Below are 19,839 nucleotides of genomic sequence, written 5' to 3'. Positions count from 1 at the left end.
AATATTGCATAATGGTGAATGAAATCAGATCAAATAACAGAAAAAAAGAGATAATGTACCACTGTGAAATGCTTACACTTTTTCTTTTTTGCAAACATGGAAGTTCTACAGCTATGTGGGGATTGAAGTGTAAAATGACTCTTCATGCATATGTAGTTGAACTTTGAGCCTGATTAACCCTGTAATTTTATTTCTTTTCCATTGTTTTTAATTTTTTTCAATGGTAGAAAATTCTATTGCATCACTTTAGCTACTTAGGAACAATTAAAGCCTAGTAGATTAAGCAATTGGTTCATAATACCAACAAGTAATAAGTAGAGCTTTTTCAATAGATGACCTCAGTGGTGAAGTTACTGTGGCCCCAAGCAAGAAGCTAGAAGATCTAATTCATCTTGCTGAGCTTTGTGTGGATCTTCTTCAACAAAATGAAGAACATTATGCTGAGGTAGGAAAATTAATTTCTGACTAGATAATGCTATATAATATTTTGTACAGCTAATACATATTCTCTACCATTTGAGTAACCCAGTCTACTAGCCTTATTAACCTTTATTATCAGGTAAGCTAGAAGGTAATATTCCCATTATATTTTAGATAAATCTTTAATGATAGTTGCCGTAACTTTTCTGCTGCATGAATTAAGTTGCTAACATTACCTTGAGTGAAAGTCCTTGGTAGTGGTTTGCTCTATTTTTGGTTAAAAAAATCCTTGTTGCCCAAAAATTCCCCAACAAAATAATTACTTCTTAAGTATCATTTGGTGGGTAGTCATTGAAATTGAGATAGTATCAAGAAGTGATTTAATATTTGAATCATTCTTTCATTTTCTTTCCAGTCCCGTTTCAGCTTGCATTTGTAAATATATTTCATTTTTACCAGTGTACAAAACTCCCTTTTTTCGATCGTCCATGTAAAGTTTGGTGTGATATCTGCATATACCAAATTTCAATGCATGTATAAAATGCCATTGGGCTAAAATAAAGCCTGCACAAGCAAACCTTTTGCCATAAAATGCTTACAAATACCAATACTTTTTTCTCATTATATAATAGGGCATTGCTGTCACCAGTTTCAACATGATTGAATTGCTAATTGTTCAACCAGAATACATTTCAATTAATATTTGTATTTTTATGTCACAAGGAAAGGAAAAAAATCATATTTACTGTGGAATACATCTTATGAGTAAATATGGCATTTAAGCATTGTGACTCCTGATTAAATTGTTGCAGTTATTCCAGCTGAGAATGGCTTAATCATCAACAATGAAAATGTTTCCCTTTTGGCATGAGACAATATGTGCACAAGGACTTTCATTCTAGTATGAGTTTCATGCTTATTACTTTCTTAAATAGTTAATCTTATCTCATGTGATCTTATTTAAGTGTAATTCACAATTTGATGTTGAAAACCCATGTCTAAAAGACCAAATTTGACTTCAGCAGGGATTTCGTCAGCATTTTATAGTGATAGTGCTAAAGATATAGAAGTAATTAATTCTCTGTGAATGTTTTCACTATGGTTGAGAAAAATTAGTTACTGATGCTAGTTGTAGCCAGTACAAATAGGTTCCAGATGATACTTTTTTAATCCTGAAATTCTCCTTTTGGTTTTTGCAAAATATATCTTTGTTAGGTGATCCATGACATCTCTCTTTTTGTATGTTTTCTTTAAATTAAATATGTGTTTGGTATTGGATTCTGGAACTAATGAAGAGATTCAGTATTCATATCTTTAGAGTCTCAAATTAGCTTTAATATTCTATGGCAATAATGTACTTTTTCCTTTAATCTGAAATTTAAATATTTAGTTCATAGGCATCTGAAGTTACATATTCAGTTTTGGTTTCATTAATTTGTTTGCATGTTTGAGAGCCCCTTGTTAACTTTATTATTTTTGACCCATTAAAATATTTTAGAGAATACATACCCACAAAAAATATCTGCTGAACTGGAATTTTACTCATGGGTGTGCATTGTATAATTATGTAAGTATATAATCCTCTTTTGTACTCTTGTAAGCAGGTAGTAGTGACAGCAGTAAATATGAAAATTCTTCAATCATTTTTCCAGGGAAAATATATGAAAATAACATAACGATTAATTTCCATTGACCGCAATTAACGTTCACTTTCCAATTATAGCAAGATACAGGAATATTAGAATTTTTACATTTAATTTCTAGACCAAATTATCCAAAGTTTGGGTCCATTTTGGCCACTAGAAAACCTTATGATAAACCAAGTCTCAATGGCCGCATAAATCTCTAATGGTAAACAAAAAATGTATAAAGTCAATTTTAATGTTGGCAGGTATGTTCATATTGGTGTATGTATGTTCATATATATGATTGTAGACATCATGATTCATGTTTGTGAATGGTCTGCATTAATCCTAACCCAAAGATAACAGGTTTGACTAAATATAGGGATAACAATGTTGGATCTTAAAAATAATAATTGTGCTTTAAAGTTATAGAATTTGTATGCAATTACATTCACAATGTACATTTTTTCTTAATACCCACACAAAATATTTTTATTTAAAAGTGTAGTAGAAGATTACTTTTCATCTTAATTTACTTTTCATCCTTTTTATTTTTCATATTGACTTTAGTTTTAAACAGTAAATCTCATTCTTTGCCATTATTTCATTCTATTAATTCCCATCTAGGTTGAAATAATGTATGTTAACTTGTACAACATCTACCTATTTTCCTAAAATCCACTCAATGAAAACATGGTGCACATATTTCAGGAATGTTTGATCTTAAATATCAATACAATGTGTTATATGCACTACAATTGCACAATACAATATGTAAACAAAAATTCACAAGTCACTATCAATGATACTAGCAGTATATGTTTAGAACCCTATAAAAAGTTGGAGAATGATATCAAAAGTTATTAGTATTTCTTCATAAAATCCACAGTTTTGTTAAAATTCATTTGTCATTTAAGATTTTAATAGGATATACTTATGGGTTGGTCACCTTTAGAGCATTTGAGTAGAACCAAATTCATAGAATTAGTACTGCAAGCTCCAGCATGAAAACAGTGTAAATGCCCAAGTACGAGAGCAGATGGATGTGTCATAATTTACACCCAAAGGGTTAAATTCTTTCAAAAGCGTAAATATTGTTGTTATTTTGGAGAGGGTTTTCTGTAGTTAATGGTGTCTCCTTTTTGATTTGATTGTCATCTGGTCATCCATTCGGAAATATTATCATAGCTCAATTCACGTGGCCCCAAGAATGACCTTAAAGTATTGCTACCCAAATTACACAAACCAAGCCAATGATGCTGAACAAATATATTTAATATCAATTCACCAAATGAATGTATTTCTACATTCATTGATTTCCATCTCCACCCACTTGTCTCCTCAACTCCTCCATCATTTACTAGTGTAACATAGAAAGGCTCCACAGTCCTCAACTTCCTCTGTAAAGCTACTTTATAGTGGTTGTATTAGATGTCTCCTACCTAAGCAATTCCATATGCCACAGAGAAGGTGTCGCACTGAACTTTCTTTCTTGACATTTACCTTTCCATTTCCCTCCAAAAATATCTTCTTACTTTATCTCACTTCATGCTAGAAAAAAGTCCTTTTGCTTTCACAGATAAGTGACACTAGTGCAGGTCATGAGTACTTCTTGGGGCAGAAGGATGGCTATCTCATTTGACAACTTTTTTATGAGATGTCTTCAAGAGTTTTTCTCTACACTGACGTCCAGGATATTTCTTTAAATTTACTTTTTCGGTGACATATTATATATCTTTGACACACTACCCACTGATTCATTCTCCAGATTCATCTCTCATATCAATACTTCTCTCTTTGCCTCGTTTTATCTATTTACCATCACACCCTCCAGCCCCAGCATCACTTAAATAGACACAAAAATTACAATTCTCAATATCTAATTCCTCACTTCAGTTCATATCAAACCTGCCACTCACTAGTTGTATCTCCACTTGATAGCTGCCACCCTCCAGACACTGAAAATACCTTTCCCTATTCTCTTGATCCATGCTAATCACATTTTTAATTCTTAATCATCACTCGACCATCATCTGCAAAGCCTCAATGCTTCCATATTTGAACATGACTACTCACCTTCCCTCTTTTAGCGTCACGTCCTACCTCTTCATAGACTGTGCCCCAACTCCAAATGCAAGACAGATTTGAACGTCTGCAAAATCTTCATCCCTGGTATGAAGTTGATTTTGGGTGCTCAATCACTTAATTTGGTTCAATAATTAAATAATAAGGTGGTTTAATTTAACAAACCCAATATATAGTTCCAATTACCACCTTCTCCTCAGGATGGGATTAGAGGTCCCCCCCTATTGGGATAGAATGAAAAAGGAGTTTGCATTCAAAAGGGGAATATTTTGACTACGGATAGGTCAGCTAGGTTCTTTGGATTCTAGTTTCATTGGTTCTTAAGAAAAAAAAGTCAAAAAGAAGAACATTTGTTCCAGAACCAATATTTATTCCTACTAAGTTATTTTCTGTTGACAAACAAACATTTTATAATTTTGTAGTATCGACTGCAGAGTGCCCAAGATTCCGTGAAACTTTTTGATCCAAGTATTACTCTATTGTGTTACTCTTGTGCTTAGAGTGGATTGTACAAAATAAGTTTCCTTAAAAAAGCTAATGTTGCAAAATGGTATAAGAATTATCAGCCAAAGGTGGTAGTCCCTGTAAAACAATTCACAAAATACACAAGTAGTTTCATTTTGTGATGAATATATGAAGATTTGCTTCACACATTATTACATTCCATGAACTGCTTGTAAATAATTTGGAACTGGGAAGACAGCCGATGAAAAACTGCAGAAAAGTCAGTTTTTCTCTCGTACTTTCCTCACTGTATGTTTTGGTTCCTTAATTATGTACCACAACATACTATTGGCACATAATCTATCCCAGATATATACATAATATGTATTAAGAGGTTATTTGTGACTGGAAAATTTTTTCAGTTCTAGCTCAATGTTAGTAGAGATAGTATCTAGATTTAACCCTAATCTGGAAAGCAGGGTAAAGGAGATGATGATCTGATGAAAGAATGATAAGTATGTTTTGTGTTGCCAAAAGTTCATGCTTGTCTGAATATTCGTAAAGATAAATATATTAGGATGAATAATGGAAATTAATAATAGGTCCTTTTCTTTGATTTTTGAATGAAAAAATGCAGTGGAATCTCATCTAATGAGTACCTTACAGAATGATTAATTCATGTACTGTCCAAAAAATATTGTATAAAAATGATTCCCTTAAGGGGTGATGTTTTGCATAATGAGTGATAAGGAGAGGGGAAGTCCAGGATTGCGTACCTGCTTTGTCAGCCTATGTTTAGCACTTGTTCCACTAGCATTTTGGTGTCGCTTGTGATGATGCATTTCCCAAACGTGTTCAGATATATTGTGTGATATTTTTTGCATATTTTAATAAACCTTGCAAAAAAGTTCCCAAAAATCTGCAAGAAGGCAGCCATAAGAGAATAAAAATAACTGTATAAATGAAAATTAAAATTATTGAAATCTGATAATGAGGTTTGACTTGGTTGATATCGCACACACATACAATCAGTCAACATCAACAAGTAGCACTATCCTCAAGAACAAGGACAACATTAAGGAATTTAATGCTTCAAAGGATATAAGAATAACTGCACAATGATTATGTATTCTCAACAATTTTGAAAGGTTACTTCTCATATGGATAAAGTAAAAGTAATTGCAATGTGACACTTTTAACAAGAATATCATTAATGGGAAGCTGAAAGTAATTATCCCTGACCTCATTTAGATGATGATAATCATCAGTGACCGAAGAAGAAATATTTAAGCAAAGCCATGGGTAGTTTGATAAATTTATATGAAGACCCTAGCATCTATAGCATTGTGAGGCATGGTGAATCAGTAATATCCAACACAAAAGCAGCAGAGAATTTCATCAGCAGCTTCAAGAAGCTTGTAGATTCTGGAGGTTACCAATTGTAGCAGGTTTTTCATTGTGGCTAAACAGGCCTCGTCTGGAAAAAGATGCTGATATGAGCATACTTGACATTAGTGGAGAATGCACGGCCCAACCACAATCCAATGAAAGGCTATCTCTCACTGCTATTTTGTGCCAATGCAAGTAGCAATTTGAAAATGGAATCCCTGCTTGTTTGCCATTCAGATTCTCCGCGAGCCTTCACTGGAGTTTTAAGTCCAGAAGAGAAGGCTAAATGTGATTTGTTTCCTGCAAAATGAATTCACATTCCAGATTGGTTCATTCCACAATAGAAGAAAAGACGATTTATATTTAAAATGAAAGAGGTAACTTGGTAATTCCACATAAAATTTAGTAAAATATGACCTAGGTTTTGGCGTTGGACTTCATCATCAAATGATGATGATGACCTGACGATGGCACTCAATGTTGGAACCTAGTTTGTATTTTAATACAGTACATGTAGAAATACCAAGTTATTCTTTCATTTTAAATATGTTGTTAAAATTCCATAAATTCACACCTGAGACAACAAATGGCTCATGCTACTGAACAATTAGTATATTTAATTTTCTTTGTAAAAACTTATAATTTTTAGTTTTATTATAATTTTTTAGTTTTTCTTTCCTGCATGGAATGAGTTATTGTATTTTACATTAATTTATAAGGAAAAATATTTTTTGCTTACTAAGTGTTTTGCATTGAGAGTAAGATTCTTGAACAAATTATGCTTGTTAGGTGAGGTTCCACTGTAAGCATTACTTTTACCTGCCAGCTGCAGTTCTAGAGACCTTAGAACAAGACTGCTTTAAAGGGTTTTCTATAGAAAGTGATTACTTGATGCATTGTAATATAAACTAAATTTAAATTCATCATATGATCATGTGTGAACAGAAATAATTTTTCAACAAACAAAGTTTTTTTAAACAATCTTATTATTTGCAGTAGGTTGCCGTATTTTCCCATTGGTTACGTGCACCTAGAACTTTGTAGTTCTCATGAATTTGTATAGATACCGTGCACCCAGGGCTTCATAGTTATCGTGAACATGTATAGATGCCGTGCATCTGTATATACAAATATATATGTGAGTAAAAATTATACATAGTGTGTGTAAAAATACATCTATGTTTAGATTTTTTCAATTTTCATTACATAATGCGCATCATCATTTCTTTGATCATCTGAGCATTTTTGTATAAATAACGCTTGCCTTATTGATGGGAAAATACGTTATTATTAGTGAAAGCAGAAAACATCGAATTCACTTTTTTATTTAATCTGCTGGAAAGTGTCCATTATTTATGTATCATCTCCTTCTTCCTTTTGTGGCAGTGGTCAAACAGCTCCTTCAGTCACAGAGATCACTTTCTCAAATGTTATAGGTCTTTATATTCCAAAAAATAGTGTGTATAGATGTAGGCAGTATGATTGGGAATATATTTGTTCACAAATTGTTGAATTTCATTGGACAAAAAGAGAAAGGGCACTTCAGGGTTATTTCTTTAATTTAAGGTAATATCGTACCATCTAGTGTAGATGGCAATTCCATTGCATTCGTTATGTATGCAGGTGATGGCAATATAGTGATTCTTCAAGGGCCCTGTATTCTTTAAGACTACTTGAAATTATGTATCTTTTATCTGAAATCTTGGAAACTGACAACTTTTAGCAAATGCAGTAACATGGATTTATATAAGATATGTAAAGTAAAGTACAAGTATCCTTCTGGTGTGAAAAATTGTGATACAGTTTTGATAAAAAATGTAAAAAAATCATTGTTAATTTAATCATTCAATAACCCTGCATGACTAAATTCTGTAATTCAAGAAGGTTATGTTTAATTGATATAATTTCCTCACTTTGCAGCTATGTACATATTTCCTTGTTGTAAGAGTACACTTACTGTAATCAAAAAATAATATTGAATTCCACCATTCCACCAATTCTTGGAATGATATTAAATATTATAATATCGTATCATTTCATCATTGCCCAGTGTGTTCATGAAGCTATCAGACAAAATCGCTACTCCATTTTTGAGCAGTTTTCTTTTGTTTTTTTGGCCATGCAAGTTATGAGTCAAATTAAAATCATTGCTCATACTAAAATCTCTCTGCCAGCATTGGTATTTTTTTAGGATTATTTGATGGAACATGGTATTCCATGTGTTACCCTTTCAAAAAGTAGGCTAAAAGAAAATGCCATGCATCCTATAAATGATTGGGATGCTATTGCATCTATCAGTGAATGATTCACAGAAAATGGCTTACTTTACAAAGGTGAATCTGAATATTGTAAATTTGCTCACGTTCGTGAAATATTGCTTCAGTTCTCTTTGTGTATTGCATGTTTAAAATATTTTTAAATAGGTTTTGTCGTTGAAAAGAAGTTTTCTCAATTTGTGTGTTCTTTTTGGTGGATAGGATATACACAGGCAGGAGTCAGTATATTTACAGTACCATGTAGTGTATTTCATTGTAAGAAATTTTTTGTATCCAACTCTTCTACTAAAATATCATTAATGTCCATAATGACTAATGCATTACATTTATGTAGAATTTATATATTTATTTCTGATAGCAAGTAATATTGATCCTTTGGCATGCTCTTGATATAAAATATCCTCATCCAAAATAAAGAGTTCAGAATTCATGGACCTAAATATTTAGTTAATGGATTCAATGGTGAAGGTATGACCATATTATATGTTAAGGGCTTCAAATTATCTCAAAAGAATATTGAAAGCATATTGGAAGTTTCCTGTAGCTCTAGTAGTTAGTATAATTTTCAAAGATAATTACAGTTTAGCTGAAGTGGTGCTATTTGTCAGGTTATAAAGGTGGCTTTTTCATGGAGTTATAGTTTGTTTCTTACATTTGTAGTTTGTTTAAAATTTAAACAATGAAATGCATTAACATTGGCAGAATTACTGGACATTTTCACTTGCCAAAGAGAGAATTAATCCACATTTATAAAGCACACAAAAATTTGTAGGTTGTAGATTCATCCAAACTCTACCATTTAAGGTTGATTTTGGATGAACACAGTACCATTTAAGGTTGATTTTGGATGAACACAGAGTCTACAACTATACATTTCTTTGTTTCTTCTAATTAAACACAACGTGGCATCCAAGACTACAGTAAACCCTTCTGCAATTCTGCATTCTTCCTTCCTCCCTTAATTCCATCCAACATGCCAATCCTATTCCAACCCCTTCCCCGTTTGCTTAACACTCTCCCCTCCATCACAGTTTTCAACATTCCATTCCAAATCAAAACACTCTGTGTCCATGTTTTCTGCCTCTTTTTGATTTCTCTCAACAATCCTCTCTCCTCCCCAACCATGCCTAGGCTTCTCTTCTTTCCTCTCTCTTTTATTTACCTTCCTTTATGCTCTTGTGCTTACCAATTTGCTCAGACCATCCTGACTCTTCATCTGCCACTCGTACCTGGGTAGTGCCAGGTATGTGCAGGTTGTAGATAAGTCTACTATGCCTCTAATATACTCCAATTTTCTGAAATTCATTCATTAATTCTGTCCAATTCACTCTACTGAACACTTTCTTGAAATCTATTGTGATTGCATTCTATGTTCCTATCTATTCCTATCACTGCTATGGCATCACATGTTCCTCCTCTCCCCTTTGTGAACCCATGCAGATGATCCCCTAAGTAATTATTTGCTCTGCTCTCCATCCTTTTATTGATGATCCTGAGTACCACTTTAGTTGCACGCAAAATCAAACTTATCGATCTATATTTATTATGCATGGTTGCCTTTCCCTTTTTAGAATGAGAACTAACACTGATCTGACACAATTCCTCTATCATAAATGCTACGATTATTATTCCATAACTTCTCACATTTTTTGTAAATCCAGAAGTAGTTCTGCGGAAACTTTAAATACCCCATCAGCCTTATTTGATTTCATTACCCTTTAAATGTCTAAGCTTGCTGGCCTAATGTCTTTACCATAGTTTATTTATGCATTCTCTCCATCTCTCTTGAATCTTTCCTCGTTCAATAAATAACTTTTTTATATATCTTTGATTGTTTGTGCAGATTTTCCCTTTTTACCTCCAGATGGTGCTTTAATCTTCCTTTACAGTGCACCATTTCCACTCTTCGTCCGTATACTTTACATATTCTTGCTCTGCATCTTTGACCACACTTCTTTTGCTCTATTTTTTCCCACCTCAATTTATAATTCAACTCTTTATATTCCTTTTACCTAATTGTGTATTAACATTCTTCCATTTCCTTATCTTATAATAGTCTGAATCATTTCCTTGAAATCCATAATTTCCTTGTCCTTTTTACTATTTATTGCTCATATTTGTGGCTTTTGATATCCCTTTTTTTATATTTTCTAACCCTATGTTTACTGTGACTCTTCATATCTTTTTGTTCAGTACTCTTCCAACCCTTACTGGTTCTCTTCCCCTCAACTGTATATTATTCTATAATCATCACTATAGTAACCACCACTTTACCTCCATCTCACTCTTCAGACTCATTGTCATTATGGTGCCCATCCTGACAGTCTTGGGATAAATAATTGAGGTGATTTCCCATTGCATTCCTCAATAGTGTTTTTAATGTGCCATATCACTCAAATGACTACCCTACAGGGGTCAGATACATTTACAGCCATCTGACTGATGAGCAGCTGCTTAGCAGACTACCTTTTATCTGGCTCCTACTTTGCAATCAATTTGGTATGGTTGACCCTATTAGTAGCAATTATCGTTACTTCCACCTGTGCAGATATAGGGGGTCATGGGAATACATAAACCCTTCATCCTTATACCTTGTCATGGTTGTTGTCCATGGGAAGGGATATATGGTTATATCCAATTGTAATTTATTTTTTTCGATTACTTGCATTTTCACAAAACTGGGTATAATTTGACCCAGTTGATGAACTAATGTAATAAAATCCCAATAAAAAATGGAAAGACAATTTAAATTAAAATTTGAATACATTTATATTGGAAATAGACAATTTGTGCCATTTAAATGTGTCTTTAATTTTAAATGCTTCTTTTTGTGGCATTCACATCATACACTCCATGGTGAATGAAAACATTAATTATATATAATGTGCTGAGAATGATTGATTCTACAGTAGGTACTTACTTCCATAATGGTGAGTGAAAAATAAAGAATAAACTTTATCTTTATCTTAAAGATTAATCATTCTTTAATTTGACCTATTTTCTGAAGCTTACTCATGTCATATCGAAGAGAGCAAATATCAAACCCCCAAAAATATTAAATTCAATTTCTTTTATGTTCTTTTTAGTGTAAAAATATTGCATGAGTGAACTTTATTGTCTCTAAGTTTCATTGATGCATAAAGAGCCTTCTTATAATGTGAATCTCCTTTTTTCATTACATTTCAGTTGAATTTTTTTTATCTTTTTGCTGTTGGTCTACAAAAAGACTTCTTTTATGTAATTGCAAGCTAACTTATGATATCACAAAGCTAAATGATCAGAATTTGTAACTTATGTATATATCTTATAGTTAAACATGGGAGTTTTGAAGGACAAAGAAATAATATGGCTAATGTTTTACTTAAAAATTGACGTGTTTGTGAAACATAATCCCCTGGAAATTAATGATGTTTCCCTATTAAGGGAAACGTTTTTGTTTGTAGGGGACTACTTATGATTCAATGGGCATCATGTTTATTTAACTAAGTACTTTTAAGTAATAAGTAAAATATTTTCCACGATACAGAAATGTATTAAGCACATTATCCTCGGATGCCCAAATTTAGCCCTTTTCTAAACTATCAGTAGATGAGCGTTTGATGCTAGCAAAAAGATGTTTTTCTATTTTGACTGTGCATAGAATATTATAAAATATTCACTTTCACTCTTACTTATTGTTCTTGTAAAATAATTCAAACTAACTCACTTCAATTTTTTTAAATGAACTCACTTTGCATTCTCCCTCATCTTTTCATGGAATGAATTGAAGGGTCTACCATACTATTGGTTTGGCTTGAGAATGAGAATCACTGCTCTATTATATGGCAAACCTCTTAACATATTAATATGAAAAATAGGATATATTGTTTTAGGACTTGTGCAGTTTGTATATGAAATTATCTTTGGCATGGCTTCTTGGAACTGCTTAATGATTTCAAATAACTCAAAAACTTAGTTGGCTCCGCATAAAAATCTTAATTAATACAGTAATAAAGCTTGTAATGTGGAGTTACCAAGGTTTTGTTTCTTTTTAATTCTGACTGACGCATATCTGTAATCAATGAATAGTTGCTAATCCAGTTAAATTTAGTGAAAGGAAACCTGTTATTTCCCAAGGGATAACTTTTCTGTTTTTAGAATAAAATTCAGGCCTCTGTTGTATCTAGATAAGCATACAGGTATAACAGGTATATTTTCAATTGATCACAAATTTTGAAACCAAGAACAGCAATTTTTGTAGATTTAGCATGTATTTTTTTATATCATAAAAATGCTCAGAAGTCTTGTATTAAAGGTGCCAGAGTATAGCTGGTATAATAAATATATGTAAACTGTATTTATTAAAATTTATTAAAGTATGCTTTCAATGTAAGTTCACAACCAATTTCAGGATTGATATATGTGGGTATATGGATAGACTATCATTCCAGTGTCAAATTTTGAAGTAATTTTCTTAGCTTGAATTATGATTAGGTTTTCATCATTGTGGTGAAATTGAGAGTAGCAAAGCCAGATGCAGTGGGGACCTATTATAAGACCATTTACCAAGTGATTTCCATTTGAGAGAGACATTGTTGGCAGAGGTTGCATCGCAATAAGTTCCATTCTCAAATGAAAAAAAAACTGCATTGATGTTGGAACAGTGTAGAAGTATCTTCATTATTTAAATATTATGTTATCAGCAATAAAATGCATTGTGGAAACTAAACTTTCTTGTAATAATATGATCCCTGCTGTGAAAATATAGATGTATTTTTCTTTTCTCAAGATTTTAAATTAAGTTGGAATCATTGAGATATCATCAAAGGTCACCATCATATTCAAAATTCAAGTATTAAGGGTGGCTCAACCATTAATTTTGGTTTCAAACCGATAATTTTATGGCTCTGTGTCCCTCGATTATTTTATCCAGTTTTCAGGCTCATATGTCTGTTTTATTTAGTTCTCTGAACATATCGCTGAGAGTTCTACTGAAGTTTGTAAAATTGGCTGTTTTGAATATTACTGGCTGAGTGATTTTTGCTTTTTTCAAATTTTGTCTGAATTTTACTTATCAACGATTATCATTGTGGTGCCAGAAGTCAACAAAATTATGGCCAGTAGTCTGTCATTTTTTTAAAAGTATTTCTTGTGTCAATTGTCATAAAACTATCATCATGATTTGGAGGTGATCAAACCAACCCAGACATCCGTGAAAATTATGTTTAACACTTTTACAGTCACTTTTTATTTTGATGTTAATTATTCTTTCCTAAAGGACAAGGCCCTTATTTTAAAAATATTTGTGTAGCTCCTGAATAGGCAGATGCTTGAGAAATATGCCTTGATTGACTTCTAGAAATTCTAATTAACTTTTTTCATGGAGAAAGAGTTAAAACACTTAATACTTAAATATAGAGCATGGGCAAAATAAATAGATTTAATTTAAATTGTATGAAGTGAGCTATTTTCTGTGATATTGGCTAAATAACTTGCTGTATCCCTATCTTAAGTTTCAAAGAACTGATACTAATTAAATTCCAATTGAGATTTCTGTGAATGGTTTCCCTCGCTTCCGAATGGGAGTATGTTTGATTTCTTTTTAGGTTTGTGGATCCAAAAGACACTACAGTCTGAAGAGCATATGGCACAGTTTTCCTTGCCTATAGGCTCCAGGGTCTATTTATTGAAGTTAGTGGCATTAATATTTGAAATATCTGGCCGATTCATAATATTTCTGCTGTACAATAGATATTTGCTACATAAAGGTAATACTGTTAGATGAGTGTTTGTGGTAGATAAAGAATCAAAACACTGAATTCGATGGCTTGAGGCTCTACTTTGTGAAAATTCATGATCACTGAGTAAATGAACTTAGTCTTTTTTCTCACAAAAAACTCAATTGTTCTACTACCAGTTTCAATGCATAGGTCATTCAATGCATCATCATGTACCCTTAGTATGCCATCATCATTCGTGATTATTTCACCTATGTATCAGGACTGGTATTAGTGTAATAAAGTTTTTTATGTGAAAAAATGTTGATTATTTATTCAGTAATCAAAACACTTATAGGCCACTTAAGTGCAGAGTGATGCTCGAAATATGAGAAATATTAACAAAAATGTATGAAAAATAATGGAGTTCTTCTGAAAAATGCATTTTCTTAAAATTCAAATGATTAAACTGCTGGTGCAGTAATTTCTGGTTTTCAGATTTAATCCATAGTTGTCATCATCAATGATCACAACCTATTAGTGGTAGGTTATGGTTGGTTCTAACAACCATTATGTTTTGCATGTAATTCCACCTGTATGCCATTTATCATTTCTTCCTTCAGTGCTTCATATGCTATCTACATTGCTGCTCTTCATAAAGTGCATTCTCTTTCCTCCTTCCTCTCTTCCGCTTGCCATGCATATTCTCCCTTCTATTATGAGAACATTCTTTACCTCTCAGTATTTTAACCACTCACTTATTGTATCTTGTTCAGATTTCTTTTAGCAGTTCCCTTCTCTTCAGACCTATTGTTAGTCTTCCTCTCTTTCCATTAATTTTCTCCATATTCATAGACTGTTTCAGATCCATTCATCATTATACTCCATATTGAAGTCCTTAATATTTTTTGTTCATTACTAAGAATATTTTTCATTCTCCTTGTCCTGCAAATTCTATTTTCCCCTTATCCCCATACTACTCTGCCTATTTTACATCAACATGCTGCTCAAATGTATGAACTTCCCCACCTGCTCTAGTCTAGTCCCTCTTGATATTCTTGTGGTTAATCTTCATTCCATAATCACATCTTTTTTTCTGTAGGGCACTTATTAATAACTGCAACCCCATGGTTATATGCTTAGATTTTGCTTTATCATCTGCAGACCCAATTAGACTTAATCACATTTTATTCCTTGCAAAAACCCTCCCATGGCACTCATCAAAATCGTTCATCATATAAGATTAATGGTACTGGCAATCATGAACAGACCCTATGTATACAGCGGAATTCATACAGGTTTCAAGTAAGTCATTTATTCTCCAGATTACCCCTAAATTCCACAATGATTCCATCAGTTTCTTTATGCAATCCCTTCTCTACATGACAAAGATAATAAAGAATGTTGATAAGAGAATGAAGGCATTAAAAAGCATTCCCAAATTGTATGAAAAAAGAGTTTGAACACACCCTTGCCATCAAAACAATTTTTTAAATTTAGATGTGCAAGGAGGTGAAAATTTACACAAAAATTTAGAAAGCCTGGGTTTTTACAAAAAAAATCTTAAATAATGTTAAAAATGATGTAATATCATCATTAAAAAGCATTCCCAAATTGTTTGAAACAAGAGTTTGAACACACCCTTGCCATCAAAACAATTTTTTAAATTTAGATGTGCAAGGAGATGAAAATTTACACTAAAATTTAGAAAGCCTGGGTTTTTACAAAAAAATTCTTTAATAATGTTAAAAATGATGTAATATCATCTTTCTACTCCATTTTTAAGGTGTGTCCACCTTTTCCTTCAATTCCATCACCTTATCCTGAGTGAAATTTATCTTATTTTATTTTCATCTTTTCTTGGCATCCTTTCGTTTTTAATTCTGTTGAAGCTTCCATTTCTATTTCTGCACTCTCCTATCCTTCCTAGTCCTCTCAAATTTTAACTTGGATATCATTACTGCATTATGATCCAAATCTTATCTAAACCAAGGAACATGTTAGGGTTGACGACACTGTTCTCATATCTATTTGTAACTACCATGTAATCAAACTGGTACTAACCTATTTAATCCAGTGTTTGCCATGTGTGGTGAGGCTTTTGATGGTGTTAAGCCAGTTGGTGGTTGTTATAACAATCTCTCTATTGCAAAACTTTGTTCATCTTCTTCACCATCTTTCCTAATAAGTCCGAAACTGTACTCTCCTACCTTCCTCCCATAATGAGACTTCCTCCCTTTTGGCTAGCATTGTGCTCAAATCTGTTCATCATTATCAGGTGTTTCCATCCTGGCATATTCCCAATTATTTCTTATTATTTATCATGGACACACACTATTCACTTCTTTCTCCTGGTGGCTACTTTTAGGCTTTTAATGGGTGGGTATCACTAAATTGGCTAAGCCTACTGTTACCTCTGCCAAATAAATTCTATCATTTACCTGCTCTGTATTCACCACCCTTATTCCCAGTTGCCTATTCAGTACTATGAATATTCCATGTAAACTCTTCTCCTCTCCCAATTAATTACTCTGTAACCAATTACTCCCCAAAAAATCTTGCTGTTCCTCCATCTCACTGCAAACAGATTTGGCATATCAATATTTCCTTCCTCTATTGCTCTCTTGATGTCTGTGAATTCTGTGTCCTTAATATAATCCCAAAGTTCCATGTCCATGTCGTAGCTATTGCAGTCTTCTTCTATGTCTTCTTTTCCATAGCTTGCTTGTGAAATAATATGATGTAATGATGACTGGGGAAGCCCTGTATCCCCTACTGTCTAGCAAGATCCCAGTGAACTGAGTCCCATATTTTCCAGGGTTCATTATCAATTTCTTGCCTTCCTCAATAATGTTTATAGTATGACACTTTCATATTCAATGGCCACCCTACTGGAATCTTCACACATATATATAAGCTACCTTTCATCTGACTCCCTAGACCTATCTGGCATGGGCGATCCTTATCAGAGGCAATTATCTTTGACCTATCAGAACAGTTCTAGGGGTTGTCTGGACATACAAGCTCTTCCACCATGTCAAAGTTGTAGTCCATTTTGAGGGTCAATGAGGATAAGGATTGAGGTTCATGGGAGGACCTAAGGTATATTAAGGCTGAATATTTTAACAATTTAGAGGCAAATTTTATTTCTTGGGTAAGGAAGACCCCCAAAATTGGTCAGTTCTCATGGAACAACTTTGAAGTGTATTGATATTCATTTTTTTTGTGAAGCATGATGATACTTTATTTAAAATTAGAAATGCTTTCAGCTTATCCCACTGATGCTCACAGGAAACTGTTTTCTTCTTGAGTGAAATTTTCAGCTGCTGAATCATCACTAAATTGATTGCTGTGTTTGATTTTGGATCTTTAGGTTTACCCAACCATGTATTAATCGTAATAAAATTGTTCAGTTCCGATGTGTATGAATATTATTACACCACGTTTTGTGATCATTATGTTAAAAAGCTATAAATTTTGATAGAATTAGGCTTCAAATGTGATTTTGATGACAATATTGGGCACTTGATCTATTGAAACTCAAGTTCTTCATTGATAAAATTTACAATACAAATATATAAAATATGTATTACTTTATTCATGAAGGAAATTATATGGTGAACTGCTTACAATGCATATTGCATTTCTAACTTGAAAGGTTTCTGTGGATAGAAATCAAAGGCAATGGGAATTAGGGCATATGTTTGAAAAATTTGAATTTTACAAGTTTCAACCTTAACTTAACCATATTTTTAGACTGCATCCATGAAAACGTTAGGGCTGTCTACATTTTGATGAATAATGGCTTTTTCTGGTTTAATCAGGGAGCTTGATAAAAATATTTGTATTTTCAAGTTTTCAGGTGGTTTTAGCCAAAATTCCCATTTTGTAGGCATGGTGAAAGTATTTTTTGGGTGTAGATTTCATACCAATGGTCAGGTAAACTGAGGACAGGGAAGATGAGTAATAGCTAGGATTCAGATAATAATGAATAAAATTTTTTGCTAGTAAATTCTCACATATTGGAATGATGTTATAATCGGTTCCCTCAGTATTTATGTAAAATGAGATAATAGAATTTTTCCAGGATACATACCGTATGAATACTTCAAATGAATGATTTAGATTATTATCACAAGATATTTGTTTTGTAATAATATAATTTAATTAAAAGTATTAATAATAAATACTCCATTGGGCATAGATTGAAATTTAACCACCATTATTTGACTTCTGTGAATTATGAGTAACATAGCAATGCCTTATTCCTTTGTGATGCTCAGATACCAACCTTTCACAAACACAAATTTTCTATCCATTACTATACTCACATTACTTTATCCTGTCTCTTTCCTTTCCTTGCTCATATTTTGTTTTTCTTCCCATAAAAATACTTCTGAATGACTCTTTTCATCATTCACAAACCAAAAATACTTTATAATGCACTTTGCAAAACTGTGTCATAGGACAATAATTGTGCCAACTTAAGTAGTCTCTTCTTAGAATATATCTTATTTCATTTTTCTCACTGCATGCATAATTTTTGGAATGACTTTAGTCATTATAGTGTAACCAAGTGCATGGAGCGTAAAATGTTAAAATATAAGTGGTTTGTGTATCCAACTTTCAATGTGCACATTCTCTAATAGATAGTTTGGGATAGACTGTATTTCACAATTTATTCATTGTAGGAACACTGGTTATATATTGGCTTAATTTCTTATGCAGTTTATTTAAGTAGCATGTACAGGTGAAATTTATAAAAAATTACTTGGTCGGATAAAGTTCTATGGAATTAAAATTTAAAAATATTGATATGAAATGAGGAATTTTGTTGGCCAAGAAATAACTTTTAAATAACTGTTATCTGATACAGCAAATCATTATTAATAAAATTAGATTGAGTGAAAATCAAATTGTAAATTTTACTTCGCTTCTGAATGATTATCCAGCTGTAATCTGGTAAAATATATCAGGGATAAAGTTAAAATCTTACAACATTGTGATTCATTAATATGAATTTGATAGCAATGGAAATTCTCTAAGTATGCTATAGTGTTAAGTTGCACAACCGTTGCCCAAAATTTAAAGATCATGTAATAGCATAGAATGTTTGTAGAAAAATATTAAGCTTAATCTTCCGTGGCCTGATCAAATGCCCACTTATATGTGAGAAATTAGCATTAGAAATTTCACTGCTTATAGGAATCATATTTAAAATTTCATTAGTAGGTCACAAGGTTCCTAGTAATTGGAAAACAACTAAAATGAATATGTATATTTAAAAACGGAGATAAGGTGAAGCCAAGCAATTACTGAACTATTTCTCTCACATCCATACTATATAAGGACATGGAACATATAGTTTCTAGTTTGATAGTGAGACACCTCAATAGTCAAAGAGTTATTGATGAAAAATCAGCTCTGTTTCCAAAAGGATTAATCCTGCAAGACAGAACTTGCGTTTTTTCATGAACTCTTAGTTCAGGAGAGGGCAATATTCCAGTAGACACAATTTTTCTAGATTTCCAAAAGGCTTTCGGCAAAGTACCTCATAATAAACCACTCACAAAGCTAGAAGTCTATGGCATTGGTAAAAATATTCTGGACTGGATTAAAGATTTTTTGATTGATCAGGTACGAACAGTAGCCATAGCATTAGCTCTAATCCAGTGAAGTCACTTCAGGTCTTCCCCAGGGAAGTGTTATGGGACAACTTGTATTTATTTTTTACGTTAACTGCATTAACTCCATAGTCACTTGTAAGATACATTTATTTGCCAGCGATGCAGTGGTTTACAGAGATATTCATAATCCTGAGGATAAAGCAGCTTTAGCAGATGACCTAAACTATTAAACGCTGGTGCAATACTTGACAAAAAGAATTAAACTTAAAGAAGAAGT

The 19,839-nt window shown here is 32.6% G+C and overlaps 1 protein-coding gene across 1 annotated transcript in view; it reads left to right on the top strand.

Moving 5' to 3' along the window:
* Cadps (calcium-dependent secretion activator 1) overlaps positions 1-19,839 on the top strand; it is a 368,169-nt gene that overhangs the window by 289,925 nt on the left and 58,405 nt on the right. The window contains exon 24 of the mRNA XM_071582912.1: positions 333-445. Within this exon, the coding sequence (XP_071439013.1) occupies positions 333-445 (113 nt within the window). The remainder of the gene's footprint in view (positions 1-332; positions 446-19,839) is intronic.

This window comes from Hetaerina americana, unplaced genomic scaffold, assembly GCF_022747635.1.
Source record: "Hetaerina americana unplaced genomic scaffold, ioHetAmer1.1.p SCAF_12, whole genome shotgun sequence".
Taxonomy (NCBI): domain Eukaryota; kingdom Metazoa; phylum Arthropoda; class Insecta; order Odonata; family Calopterygidae; genus Hetaerina; species Hetaerina americana.
This window is presented reverse-complemented; position numbering and strand designations above follow the sequence as displayed.